Source organism: Fukomys damarensis, unplaced genomic scaffold (assembly GCF_012274545.1).
Source record: "Fukomys damarensis isolate Sample0158 unplaced genomic scaffold, DMR_v1.0_HiC HiC_scaffold_39, whole genome shotgun sequence".
In the NCBI taxonomy this organism is placed as follows: Eukaryota; Metazoa; Chordata; class Mammalia; order Rodentia; family Bathyergidae; genus Fukomys; species Fukomys damarensis.
In genome coordinates this window covers 100,916,627-100,931,721 of record NW_022900951.1, presented here as the reverse complement: position 1 = coordinate 100,931,721, position 15,095 = coordinate 100,916,627, and the positions used below count along the sequence as shown (strand labels likewise).

Below are 15,095 nucleotides of genomic sequence, written 5' to 3'. Positions count from 1 at the left end.
CAGATTAATTCTGGACCACTTCAAAGCTTATATTTGGGGATATGAAGTGGCAAAAGAGTCTTAGAAAGAAAGGGCCAATGAAATAGGAAGAAAACTAGGAAAGTAGTTTGTCCTGGAAGCCTGCTGTTTGAATTGCTATTACAAAATACCTTAGACTGGGTAATTTATAAACAATAGCAATTATTTCTTACAGCCCTGGAGGCAAGGACATCTAAGACCAAGGTGCTGGCAAGTTCATTGCCTAGTGAGGGACGCTCTCTACTACCAACATGGCACCTCTTACTGTGTCTTCACATGGAAGAAGGAAATGAGCAAAAAGAGAGCAAGATAGTTCCCCCTAACCCTTTATAAGCACACTAATCCCATCCATGAAGAGACATCTCTCATGATCTAATCACTTCCTAAAGCCTCCACCTTTTATTGCTATCACATGGGCATTTAGGTTTCAACGTGAACATTTAGGGGACTGTCTTAGCTACTTTTGTGCTACTGGATCACAGTACCTGACAGGAGAAAAGGTTTATTTTGGCTCACAGAGGTTTCAGTCCATACATTCTGGCTCCATGACAGGGGAGCATGACCGAAGAGAATTGTTCATAGCACCAGGCAGGAAGAAGAGAAGGATCAAGGGAAGAGGAGGGAGATAGATCCTTCCAGGCCACAGGCCCAGTGACCCACCTCCTCCAACCGGACTTCACTTCCCAACATCACATTTAGCTATAAATTTATCAGCGGGGTAATCCACTGATGAGTATTACACCCCAATGATCCAGTCGCCTCCCAAGACCCCGCCTATGATTGCATGAGGCATTGAGAGTAGACCTAGATATAAACCATAACAGGGACATGTTCAGATTCTATCACCAAGTAAAATAGGTGATTCAAGAAGGAAAGAGTGCTTCACTTTGTCAGATACTCCTAATTAGTAAGATAGGACTGAAAATTGACCACTTAGTTTTGTACTGTGAAGATCATTGTTCATCTGGAGAAGGACAATTGCTATGTATAAATTAGGTTTTTTATTACTTTCCCACAATACCTGAAACTGACAATTTAAATGAGGAGAAGTCTAATTTTCTAATGGTTTCAGTCCATGATCTGCTGGATCTAAGGAAGAAACATCAAGGCAGAAGGGTGTAGCAGAGCAAAGCTGCTTAGTTTATGGCATCAGGGAAGCAGAACAACAGGAAGGTGCCAGGAACAAAAGGGTGGGGACCAGACATAGACCCCAAGGCAATGTCTCCATGGCCCACCCAGACACACCTAGAAATATACTAATCACTAGGGGCAGATTCCAAAGCCAATCGAGTTAAAACTCTACCTTAAGCACCATGTTCTGTGACCCAGCAGGGAACTGAAGCCTGAGTAAAACCGGTTTAGGGAAAAATGGTAGCTGAACTGGGTGTGGCAGTTTAACCAAGTTTGAGCCCAACCTGGGCAATTTAGCAACTTAGTGAGACCCTGTCTTAAAATGAAAAAGGAGTGAGGATATAGCTCAGTATGAAAGTTCTGTGTTCAATCCTACTACTACAAAAAGCAGAGAGAGAGAGAGAGAGAGAGAGAGAGAGAATATAAATATTCATAGCACACTATTCATAATAGCCAAGAAGTATAAATCCAAGTGTCCATCAAGTGATGGACAAACAAAAGGCACCATACCCATACCATGAAATATTCTTCCATTGTAAAGAGTAATGAAATGTTGACACATGCTACAACATGGAAGAATCTCAAAAGCATTATGGTAAGTAAAAGGAACAAGACACAAAAGGATAAACTACATGATTCCATTTATGTGAAATGTGCAAAAGAGGCAACTCATGAAGACAGAAAGTAGATTAGTACTCGTCAAGTGCTGGAGAGAGGAGTGAATGGGGAACAGCTTAATGAGCACTGGGTTTATTTTGGGGGACATGGAAATTTTCTAGAAGTGGTGATGATTGGTTGCTTAAGATTGTGAATGTTTTTAACACTGTGAAAGTTACTGAATTCTACTCTTCAAAATGGTGAATTTTAAGGTATGTGAGTTATAACCCAATAACAATAAAAGGAAGGCAGCTAGAAGGAGAGAGATTGCAGACGGAGAATAAAGAATTATTTTGAGGATCTAGAAAAAGAAATGGAGTAAACAGAAGGTGTTTTTCGGTTTTGGGTTTTTTATGAGTCAAATGTATTTGTCTACCAGTGAAAATGATGTAATGCAGAGGAGGAAGCTGACAATGCAAGACAGAGAGGAGGCCGCTGCTGGCAGACCAGTTTGTGTGCCTACTTTGCACTAGCAGCGCACTGATGCATGCACTGTGTGGTGAGCAGAATATTCACAAGGAGTAGAGACCAAGCTTGTCACCAGGACAGGGCCAGCACTAGTGAGAAGGCATCAACTAGCATCATCATTGACTAAACAATCTTGAGCCACTAGGAGATAATAAACCCAGGCACCTACATGAGAGTAACCATGGAATTTTGTGGCGAGAAAGAGATATTAGAGGCCATTTTAGCAATGAAGAAACAGAAGTCCAGAAGAGGGGAGTAACTTACCCATTCACATTGTTAGTTGGCTGGATCTAAAGTCTGGTCATTGAGCTTCTGTTCCAGGGCTCCTTCCACTACTACCAAACTGCCTTTCAGGAAAGAGCATTTGAGAGTCTAAGAGTGACCATGTGGAGTCAAAAGCGCAGGAAAAGGAGACTGTGGAAGCACCATGAGATTACAAGGGAGGACAAGCAACAATTTCTTCCTTTTCCCACATCTTTATCTCCAGAATTATGCTGAAATCCTCAGAGAAAAATAGTGTCAGTTAAAAGAAAACTTTTTCTTCCTCCTGGAGCAGTCCGTTCTGGTGCTGAACAGCAGGCCCTGACAAAACACAGCCCCGTCCCTTCACATGTGTGTATACAGGAATGAGCAATTTCCTGACCTTTATAATGTGACTTGTTCTTCTTATGGTCTTCTCTGTACACATTGGGCTTCCTTCTTTTATGCCCTCCAATATTTTACCCAGCTCTTAGGAGTCCTCTGAGTTTTTACCTTGTCCTTCTGAAGTCGGGGCACACAAAGCTGGACCTACTATTATAGTCAGAATCAGAGCAGGGCCAGGGTTGGTGAAAGTTGCTAGGCGACAGATACCAAGCCCTCCTGATGGGCTGGGGATTTAGCTCAGCGGTTTGGTGGCCTGCCTCGCAAGCTCAAGGACCTGAGTTTGATCCCCGGTACCACAAAAAAAAAAAAAAGCCCCCCTGAAAAAACAAAACAAAAAACCCTCAAGTATTTCTCTGAGGGGAGAGGGATGCCCCATTTCTATGACCAGAGGAGACAAATTGTTTGCCAAGGTGGCAACAGATATTCTGCTCTGAGATGAGAGTGAGAGAGAAACTAAAACAGAAGACGAATTTGGCAGGGTGGTCAACTGCCGGGTATAGATAGCCAATCCAGTAATCCATTCAACTTTCAATTATCTATGGCTATTGAGAGGAGAAATGACACAGATGACCCTGAACAGTGGATAATCCAAATAGGATTTTTAAATGCACCTTGTGTAGTGATAGTATGTGGGCTTTTATTGTGCGGTGTCGTGTTGTTTAAATAGTTCATTGATTTTCATAATTCCGTTTGACTTGCACCAGAATCAAAATTGCACATTCCACGTATTAGTGCTTGATGCCTCACTGCCCACAAGCATCCTGAGTGTCAGGGGGAAACGCTGACCACAGAGAAATGGCTATCAAGGAGATGATTGTCAAAGCAACCATATTGGCACGGTGATGCAGGTATTCTAGCCTGGGAGCTAGTGAGCTCCTAATTGCAATGACCCTGCCCCATTTGAGATCCAGGGGAAAGGTTTTGTGACTCACACAACAGGCAAGACTACCCTAGCAAAACAGTGAGAATAGCCCTGATGCCTTTTCTCGTTTGCCTGCCAAACGTTTCTGCTGTGCTAAATGGGAAAAGTCTCAGGTTAAGGCCAAAGCATTAGATGTGTCACTGCTGCCACTCCAGGCTGAGTTGCCAGTTGCTTGAGCCCATTTCTCTTTGGGGAAAGCCCTCCCACTTGAACGAGACTCTGTATCTATATGATTGCATTTGCTGCATTCTGTCTCTGGACTTTGTTAGTGCCTTTCTTCCTTCCACACATGTGCACAAAACTGCCAACTCACAAGTTGGAAAAGACTTCATACTATATCTGGATGCTTTCTAAACTGTTTTACAAATACTCGGTTTTATCAGGGATAACTGATAAAGGATCTCCCTTTCTCCTTTCTCCATCACAAGATTAGAAGGGAGGAAGGAGGGGGCAAGATTAATAAACCACGTCTCAGGGTGAAGTATTCGCCTGGGGACAGGATGAGATTCCCATTCAGAAATGCTTCTGTCATGATCAATGCAAGCACACGAAATACCTCCAATGCCTTCTAGAATCTCAGAGTAGAAAAGGAAATCATGTACCGTAGATTCCCTCCTCCTGCCTCCAGGCAAATGAATGGTTATTTCAATTAAACAAGAATATAGAATCGTAGAGCACTCCTTGGAGTCTCCAGAAAGACTCAACAACTCTGCTCACGCACCTCTCATGTGTTTTATACCCTTCGTGAGGACCAAGAATGAGGCAAACAGAGTTGTCACCAGTAATGCCAGGGAGAATTGATATAAAGAAAGGGAGCAAACAGAAGCAACAGAGGCTGTTGGCAGGAAGAGCTTGCAGAGGCTGCTAAGGCAATTTAGCTGCACTACACGGGACATCGAAGTAAGCCAAGTGTGGCCTCCCAGCACCAGAGCTGCTTCTGCCTGTCTGATAACCATACTGGCTCTCTCTCTCTCTCTCTCTCTCTCTCTCTCTCTCTCTCTCTCTCTCTCTCACTCTCTCTCTCTCTCTCTCTCTCTCTCTCGTGTCCACCCCATCTTTCCATTTCCTCGGGCAGTACTCTATTTATTCTCATTCAACAAGCATATGTAATGAGAATCCACTCTGCCAGACGCTGATAATGCTAAGATAAATGAGACGCTGTGCCCTCCCTTGAAAGATGTGAAAGTTTACAGTGAATTAAGGAAGACAGCTCCCAGTCATAAATGATCACAATAAATTTGATCAATGCAAAAGTCCACCATCTTCTCTTACACAAACTGAGGCTGTATCCCCCTGCCCATCTCCCCTTCTGCAACTCACTGCCACCAAAACACTGCTTGGATCCTGCTGTCCTGCTGTAAGAAGCTTTCTACACCTTGCATTGTCTTCTAACCACGTGCTTTCCTCCAGAACCCAGTACGGGCAAGTGAATTGTAAGAAAAACAGATGAAACTCTGAGTGAGGAAAGGGAAATCTGGTATTTCTTAAGGAACGCCTATTAGATTGGTCAGTTTTCTGACATGAAAGTGTAAAGAGAATCTGACACATTTGTGTTTTCTTTGAAAAATAATGTTTTAAAGTAATGGATTTTCTTTTTATAATTCTGCAGTATTTTCTAAAAGCAATGATGAAGGAGCTTCTAGTTTCTATTCTGTATGGTTTGCCTTTGGCTTAAGTGGTCATCAAGGGAAAGAGCTGGCTATCCTTTATGAGAAAATATCAGACCAAATATTTTTAATAATGTATAAATACAAATTTCTCAATCAAGTACTCATGCACGCAGCCTATTGTTGACGCTGAGCCAAAGGGTGAGCGCACTGAACTCTTCACAGCCGGGTGCTCTATGAGACCCTCAAAGTGGAACTCTGTAAAATCAGTCCAGGGGGAACAACCTGATGGCAAATCTTCTCTTACCAAATCTCCTTCTGATGGTTATGAAGCTAATGATACAGCTCACTGGCCAGAACTCATGTGTCTGGTTAGGTGAGTGCTACGCCCTTTCTGGGGGACGGAGGGGGTTGCTTCCATGTTGTGGCCTGAGGGCATCAGTTGGAGCACACTGGCTTGTACTCTGTGCACCAAAGGATGTAGGCACCAAAGGGAAACACAGAACATATGAGATTTTGATTAAACTTGTTTCGTTGCCATTCAGTCTAGAAAGATGCAGTCCCTTGTGGTTGGGGCGGGGGGTGGGGGGGACTCAAGCAAGTCATAGGAAATCAAAGGCTTCATTTCTTTCTTATCCACTTTGAGCAGTCTTTCCAAAGTTGTGAGAATTATTCACTGATGTGCACATCTGCCTGTCACTCTTCCTTTGGAAATAACCTCATAGAAGAAAGGTGGCCCCATATGTTTTGATCCAGGGCCATATAAATGATTACACACATGAGAGACAGCGCATTGCTGATACTACCAAGTGTGACTCTCTGACTGTTAGCTAGCAGAATTTGGGTGAGTGCATTGAAGGGTGGGGTGCTTTGTTTGCAAAAGAATCAAATACATACTTTGAAATGAAGATATTCTTCCAGCCACAGAAAGGAAATAAGGTGGTATAATTTCTTAGCTATGCAGCAATTGGACAGGTTGTATATAAGGTTGCATCTAAGGGAGATGATAGCTATACCCCAAACCATTGTTTCCTTAGCCAGAAAAAATGTAGCAGCAACCTTCCACCTAGATCTAGCTGGGTAATTACAGTCTTATCAGGACTCTAGTTTTCAGCTAAAGTGTACAATACTCAATTTGGAGACTAGGGAGGGAATATAGTATGTAGAAACATGCTTGTGTCTTGGGAATAAGCTTTAAAATGTGTCTCAGACAATGGACACCAATGACTTAGCCTAAAAATTGTTGGGTGGGCCAGGGATGTAACTCATTGGCATGGTACCTGCCTGCAAGTGCAAGGTCCTGAGTTTGATTCCCAGTACCAAAAAATTTTTTTTCGTTTGGTTGCTGGGTTAGGATATAGATTTATTCACAGGACTTTACCAAGCTTCCTTAGGGCTTTTGATCCTCTGTACATAGATGGCTCAGTTGTACCTGGTCTTATCATCTCACTCTGATGAGTGCGTACAACTGATCTTGCGTTTACAGGAATTTTTTTTTTTTAAAGAAGGGGGTGGCTCAGTGGTAGGCTGCTTGCCTAGCATGCACCAGGCCCTAGATTTAATCCCAGAACCATAAATGAATGAATTTTATATCAATAAAACAAATCAAGGGGCTGTGGGACTAGGAAAGTCCACTGGCACCCTACAAGCACAACATCTTAGGTCAGCTTTCCTGGAGGGATGATGAAATGATATTGGCTGAGGGCCGAGGAGACTCCATAGACACCAGAAAGGGGACAGCAAGGAAGCAGAGTGGCTCACACTGCATGTGGAACAAGAGGGAACTGCCTGCAGAATCTGCACTGGGATTACTGGCCCTCTTGTGAGAAAGATATAGAGCAGCTTCCTTCTTTCTGCTGCCTGGAAATTCCTCCCTGCAGGGAAAACCGGGTTGATAGTTTTGCACAATAAAAACTGAACATTGATTTCCTTCCCTGAAAGGAACATCAGGCAGACAAGGTTGGGGCTGTTCAGAACATTCAATCTTCCTATGCTCCTCTCTGGCCATTGGCCTGTTTCTTATAGCCTCGGAGCAGGCCAGGAGTGAACAGGCCCAGGAGGGATTTTGCCATTAACTCCAGGCACAAATAGCAACCTTTGGCCTTTCTTTGATAATGAGTCTTTAGCTGCATAGCAACAACACAACAAAACATTTTGACTGAAATCCACTCAAACAAATGCAGCACTCAATGGAATGAGTAGGATTTGGCACTTCTGTAATGTCAAGTGACCAAATTGATTTGGGGGGCGGGTCCCAGGGATGGAACTAGGGATGTTGCATTTGTGAAGCAGGTGGCGGAACCACTGAGCTAAGTGCCCGGCCACCAAATTGATTCTTTGTGTTCACATGTATTACCGATACGCTGTGTATCAATTTACACTGCGTATTTGCACCCACACACAAGTGTGTAGATGCAGAACTGAATCTGAGCCAGTATTTGTGCATAGCCTCAAATTCAGTTTTGTTCTCCAAATACAGGCTCACCCCTTTCCCAAGCCTATCAAAGGCTGGTATAGGTTTTCAAATTGCAGCAACTAATTAGACTGAGTTCTTTAAAATCTAGTGGATTAACAGTGAACACAATGCTATTCTATGTCATTGTTGGGGGAGAGGGAGTGGAGTCAGACTCCATCATTGTGTCCAGGCTGTATCCTGCTTACTTTGAGTAAAAAGAATACAATTGTTTAACATTTTTAAAGCAAATAAAAGTCCTTAAATATTTTGCAATTTGCATCTTGAAAAGAAAACAGTAATGGATTTCCAAGTGCATGTCTTTGCTTTTAATGAAGTGTTTATTTTTCATGGTTCTATTGGCAATAAAAGAAAGGTTCCACATCAAAAGCCTTTAGGGAAGCAGTTTCCATTTGGAGGACAGTAAGATTGCCAATAATTCTAATTTTAAAAAAAATAAACTCACTAGGCTATATTTCTGGATATGGGTTATTTCCTATTATCCCAGGTAATTATTGTCTTTTTGTGTCTTACTCATATAGGAAAATTACAAAACATTATGTACCACACTCCAAAAAGATAAAAAGAATTTAAGTGACACCAAGATCAAGGGGTTCCAGAATGTTTTAAAGAACATGTTTCCATTATCGTCTGTGTTTGTTCATTTTGTTGGAAGAATGATTCATTCATTTCAAATTTGGCAACTTAAACAGCAGCAAATTATAATTTTCCCATAACAATGCAAAGACCTTTTCCTTTGCCAATAGCACCCTCTGCTGGTTTTTGTAATTCATCACATCTAATAGGATCAATCCACTTTGCAAAGAGAGGCCTCCCTGCAACATTATACACAGGAGGACGTGATTCATAAATCAGTTTTCCACCCTAGTGATTCATTACCAGATATATTTTTTTCTGTAAAACAGCATGACTCAAGGAAGTCATCACGAATTCAGAAGCTGCAAAAAACACCTTCGTTGGATTAATCATGTCCCTGACCTTTTTCTTCTTATTGAACAAGGTTAATAATACTTGTTATCAGTCAAAGTTAAACTGTATTAGCTGCTGAATGATTTTTAGTTTCACTGCCAAGAGGTTTCAGAGTTGAGATTTGTTTTATTCCTCAGGTATGACCCCGAGGGACACCTGACCAATGCAACATTTCCCACTGGAGAGGTCAGCAGCTTCCACAGTGACCTGGAGAAGCTAACAAAAGTAGAGCTAGATACTTCCAACCGTGAAAATGTTCTCATGTCAACCAACTTGACAGCAACTAGTACCATATATATTTTAAAACAAGGTAAGAATGTGTACAACTTTACCTGACCAATAGCACCAATCGTCATCTACGCTCAAACCTGTGTGCACCATTAGTAAATAGAATTCACCTCACACTAAGAAGATGGGTTCGTCTCCTTATTTTCCACCTCAAACCCAGACAAGTGCACACCTTTCACAAGTTCACATATCAAATTTAGGCCACCTCTCTGTGAGAGTAATGAGGTTAAATCTCTGCCTCATCTGTCCTTTTATCAAATCACTTCCCAACACCCACCTGTTTGTAAAGCTCTTTCATGATCTGACTGGTTTATATATTTGGAGTCTGGACCCTCTCTGAACTTTGCATTCTAGATTGGTGCAGACACGGGTCGGGGGGAAAGGGACAAATTCAGGCACACACCAAGGAAGAACTGAAATGAAATGAGAGAATTAAAAGGTTGTTCTGGGGGCCGGGGAATTAGCTCAGCAGTTTGGTGGCCTGCTTTATAAGTGCAAGGTCCCGAGTTCAATCCCTGGTACCAAAACAAAAAACAAAAAAACTTGTTCTATACAAATACAGTAAAATAAGAAAGAATGGAATTCAAGAAGGACGGAAGTTATGATTTGGAAGGAATGTATTAGATGCCAGAGGGAAAGTAGACAAAGAGAAATTACTTTCTCTCTGCCCAGTCATTAAGGACTTATTCTGTTGTGAGAGTCTAGGGCCAGACACTCTAAGGGGAGCAGAACCAAATTTTATCAGTGTTAGCACTTTGTTGAGTGCAGCCAATGGGATGGTGTGCCCAGGTGGTAAGGAGGCTGAGTTGAACTTCTTACTCTTCTCATACTAGCTTGCAGCATCAAAATAAGGTGGCTCATCCAACAAGTCAGAGAGAGTTTATGAAGGAGTGTTTTAAAAAGAAAAATCAAAAGGCAGCCTGCAGTGTTCGACAGCAGTATTTTACCCATGAAAGCAGATAACCCAGCTATGAAAATAACAAGACCCAAACAGACAGAGAGCACGTCAGCCTGTCAGAGTGGAGGCCTAACCCAGAAAGCAGTTCGATCCACAGTGTTGTACCTGCTCATCCCTTCCCAAATGGGCCTCCTAAAACTAAACGTGTCTCTTCCTGGCTTCCTTCTCCACCCATTTGTTCCCCGTCTTTGCCTTATTTTTTGCATCTATAGAAAATACTCAGAGTACCTATCGAGTGAGTCCAGATGGTTCTCTACGGGTCACCTTTGCCAGCGGGATGGAGATCAGCCTCAGCTCAGAGCCCCACATCCTGGCCGGGGCAGTCAACCCCACCCTGGGTAAATGCAACATCTCTTTGCCTGGAGAGCACAATGCAAACCTCATTGAATGGCGGCAGAGGAAGGAGCAAAACAAAGGCAATATTTCAGCTTTTGAAAGGAGGCTAAGGGTAAGGCTTGACTGTTATAAAGCTTATAAAGCTTCATGAGTTTGTTTGGAAACCAGAAATTTCTTAATCAGAAGTCCCGTTTTTCCAAGGGTTTTGGAGGTGACTGACTAGCTGATATGATCTACTACTTCGAGAGAGGGTGTAATGGCTGATAATGGTTTAGTATCCTTAAATGAGCATTCTAATAGGAGCTTTCTCTGTCATTAGCCAGCTAAATTGCTGTAATTGTGGCAATTTCAGACACCAAGAAAGTCTATCTAGCAAAATCTGTTTAGTCAAAAGGCCTTCTAGTACCCATCCCAGCATGTCCAGGACACACTTATCGGGTCCTCCAGGTTGACCCAGTTCCCTGTTAGTTCTTAGAAAGACCAGCCACATACAAAGATGTGTAGCCTAAGGAGAAAAAAATAGCAAATGAAATTATTATAGATTTATATTAAGGGCCAGTAGGCAGAGAGCTAGAACTGAGATATGTCCAAAGTACTCAGAGAGCTTTCTGGAGGAAATTAAAATATTTTGGTGTTTTAAATCCTTACCGAGCATAGTTCACTCCAGTTAAGCAGAGAACTCTGTCAAAATTTCTTCTGTGCAGCACACCCTACAAACACCATAGCACTCTGCCTACCTGTGTCTTCTTAAACATTAACCAATGTTGGGATGATGTGACCAACTCTCCAAATATAGTAACTTGCACTTTCAGCCCTAGAGCCCAAGCCTACTTTGGTCATATATTTCATGCCTGGCATACTGGGATGCTTCCATTTTCTCACCTCATGGTAAAAACTTGATAACCTTAAGGCTCTAGAAATGCAACCACTGAACAACCATTCAATTCCAGAGAGAAGCAGTCATGTGACTTGGTATGGACAAAATAGTCTGCACCTGTACTTAACATTTTCAGTAAGCTCTATTGGTGAAGCAGAGTTCAGTAATGTTTTTCTGTAATAGCTGTTGAAGTTAAGTCATAAGTCAATTTGCATATTTCGGTTCTATTACCACTCTCTAACAGAACATTTACCAGATATGCTACTGAATTGAAAAGTGAAACCAGACCAAATTGTCAGGCCTATATATTTGTGCTCTGTGTGTGTGTGTGTGTGTGTGTGTGTGTGCAGCAGGAAGGCTTTCTGAGTTCTTCAAAAATGGGATTTCTTGGGTAGAATCTTTTATAGGAAAGTTAGACAGCCTGACTCATAACCAGTTTTCCCCTTGTCTTAAGAAATGTATTTATTTTATTTTTTAACTCTGAAATGAAAATATAGTACTAGAAAAAAGTCAGAATATTCTATAAATGGTCTATCAACCTTATGGATTCAACACAGGAAAAGAAATATATCAAACAAGTAATCTGTTAGTGCTTCCCCTGCCTTATAGCCTCAATAAAGCATTACAAACTTAATCGTGTTCTATGTGACTTTGAGATTTTTCAGTTCCTTAGGGCAGCCCATCGTATACTATGTAACCTTGGAACTTTCTATTTCCTAAGATATTCTGCCCATGTACGCTCTTCCATGTGCACAAATAATGAGAGAAACTGTAAACTGTGATTTACAGCCTACATCCAAACTTCTTCTTAATATTGAGAAGCTAATTGTCATAAAACATTTAGGAGTTCTTTAGTGTTGAGGAGTCAAGTGTTTAGATAATACTAATTATAATTTCACACATTTCCCATCCTGTTGTATGGTTGAACAGATTGCAACAAATTCAGGGCCTTCTCTGCTATGTGACTTCTATGGTAGTCCCCAAGGTGCTGGAACTAAAGAATGGATTCTCTTATTGGCTTTGTGGTATTGCTGTGAATTTGCCTAGAAACCTAACAACAATAATAATCCTTAATATATTTTGTGTCTTACAGTTAACCAAATTCTTTCAAAGCTAGGATTTTATTTGTTCACCACAACCATTAATTGTTATTGTTCCCAATTTACAGATAAGGAGACTAAGACCCAGAGAGGTTGTGATCTGCTCAAAGTCAAACAGTTATTAAAGTTCAGAGGCAGAGCTACAAGCAGGTCTTTGCCTAGCATAGCACTCCTTCCAGTGCATCACGCTGTACTGCCTCGTTCCTTAAAATAATTAATCTATAAATCATTGCCCCACTCAGAGGAGCCACATTGGCAGAGCCTGACTCCTCATTTCAATGCTGCAAAAAGAGACAAATAATTGACTCTAATGTACTGCCAAGTGTGGGTGGTACAGGACTACTGGTTTTACTCCAGTCAGGGAAAGCATGGAGGAGACAGGAAGAGGGAGGTTATTTTACTGGTTAATTCTTAACTGCCCTCCCCACTTTTAGGGATTTTTGTTTGTGTTCCTACTTCAGTATCACCAGATTAATTGTATCTAAGTAGAATAACTATGCTCCCAAAAGATAGGTATGAGTCCGATGTTGGCAAGGCAAACTCTCTTTCCCCAGTGACTTGATTATTTTAGAGGGAGCGCTCCTTCACTTTTGTCAGCTTTTCAAGAGGTAAGCTGAAGACAACTTTCTCTTTTCCTAAGCCAAATACGTAGTGACCTATTTATAAGCATAGCTAAAGAATGAGTCTCTCTGATGCCCTCAAGTACCTGGCTACCTTGACTGAATCATGAGTTTCTCTTGCTGAAACTGCCATGCCAGAGCATGGGCAGGTGGGATTACAGAGCTGCTAAAACAGAACTGCAGGCAGTCACACAACATAGAAACCCCACCACACTGTGGGAAAGGGGTCGCCTCTGTAAGCTCCCACAAAAGTGGAATTATAATTTGTAGATGTGCCTGGACAGCAGGAGATAAAGCACTAACTTCAGGCAAAAAAGTGACAGCTTTGTTTAAAGCCCATTTAGTAAGATAGTGAGCATAAAGCATTCCAAAAAGCAACCGATCATACCTACCCCAGAACATCTTAACTATAAAGAAAAAAATCAAAAAGGGAGAGACATCTCTTTGGAGAGAAAGAAGTAAGAGTTGTTTTTCCCAATGATCAGTGACTTTTTTCACACAAAGTCAAGGTGAGGGAGGCAAACTGTGGGACATGTGACATCCTGCTCAGCCAGAGCAAGCAAGGGATTTGCTGCCTCTGGAGGATCCTTCACCGGCACCGTTAAGTGAAATAAATCACATTAACATCCTGGAACTTCATTTATTTTAAATATCCATTTCCTCCACCCAGAGTCATGTTTGAATCATCTTCTTTACAAAGTACTTTTGCATCCAATCCATGTATCTTCTCATCTGCTACATCAATCTGTCCCCATAAATACATTCCCTGGGCAGTAGAGAAATTAGAGTGCAGATAACAATAGAGGCAATTGTAAAAGAATTGGAGATTCACCAAAAGCAAACTGGTTTAGGAACTGCAACCAGATTACACCTTGCTATGTCCATGGATAATAATGTTGTTAAATGAGACTTATCCCAGCATTGGATTCCAGAGCTCTTTATAAGATTTTGCAGACTGAGTTGTAAGGTTATAGCAAAACCCTGGAACTTCAGCCTCCTTTCTGAGAAAAAAAAAAGTAGAGGAAGCTTAGAACTTAAAATCACAATCAAATAGGATAATTATGTATTTGCAAGCAAAATGAAGCAAAGACTACAACTGTCACATTTTTTTTTGTCTCTCCGCTGAAAGATAACTGAAAGTGATGCAGGTGGGTTTTTAAATGCAACATATGAATGTCCAAATGTGCGCTGAGCTCTAAAAGGGGAAACAAGCACAATTACAATGTGGAGGCCCAGGCTGACAAGTGTTGAGAATTTGGAAGGTAGCCAAGAGGGCTGCAGTATCTTCCTCCATTCTCAGAAATGGCTTTTGCTGACGAGGCCTTTAGCTACAGGATGGTTGGTGTTGGGCTTCTCATTACAAACCATTCGAAAGTCCTGCTTCCCGGGTTTGGTGGAGCCATTCATCTTGTGAAAATTTATGCACGAGCTGCCTGGTGGTAAATTAATCTACTAAAAAGAAATCTGTACTTCTCAGGGCCAGTGACAATGCTTCTACCCATAGGGAATCGCCTGGAGATGACAGGAGTCTTGGGTCAAGGGATTATTAGAGGTTTCAAATTACAGAAAAGAAATTTTGTTAATCTTGAGTCAACCTCACTACGATAACTAAAAAGATTTTACAGTATTTTACCTATATGTAAGCATTAATAATTTATTTTTAAATATGTGTCATATGGTTACATGGATGAATTAATCAGCAGGCAAGTACTCAAATAAGAACAAAGCAATACAGTACAAAATACAAGTTAAATGATGTGGTCAAATTCAGATGAAAAGAATGAGTAAAATTTTGAGAAATAACTGACTAGCCCATAATTTCCAATCTATCATCAGTGGGAGTTTTAACCATTAACCATAAAAGAGCAGTTAACATAACAAGACAGTAAAATACAAGTTAAATGATGTGGTCAAATTCAGATGAAAAGAATGAGTAAAATTTTGAGAAATAACTGACTAGCCCATAATTTCCAATCTATCATCAGTGGGAGTTTTAACCATTAACCATAAAAGAGCACAGTACACA

At 41.3% G+C, this 15,095-nt stretch overlaps 1 protein-coding gene across 1 annotated transcript in view; it reads left to right on the top strand.

Moving 5' to 3' along the window:
- Positions 1-15,095, top strand: part of Tenm1 (teneurin transmembrane protein 1) — a 788,119-nt gene that overhangs the window by 750,564 nt on the left and 22,460 nt on the right. The window contains exons 28-29 of the mRNA XM_010608026.2: positions 9,028-9,200; positions 10,349-10,584. Of these exons, the coding sequence (XP_010606328.1) occupies positions 9,028-9,200; positions 10,349-10,584 (409 nt within the window). The remainder of the gene's footprint in view (positions 1-9,027; positions 9,201-10,348; positions 10,585-15,095) is intronic.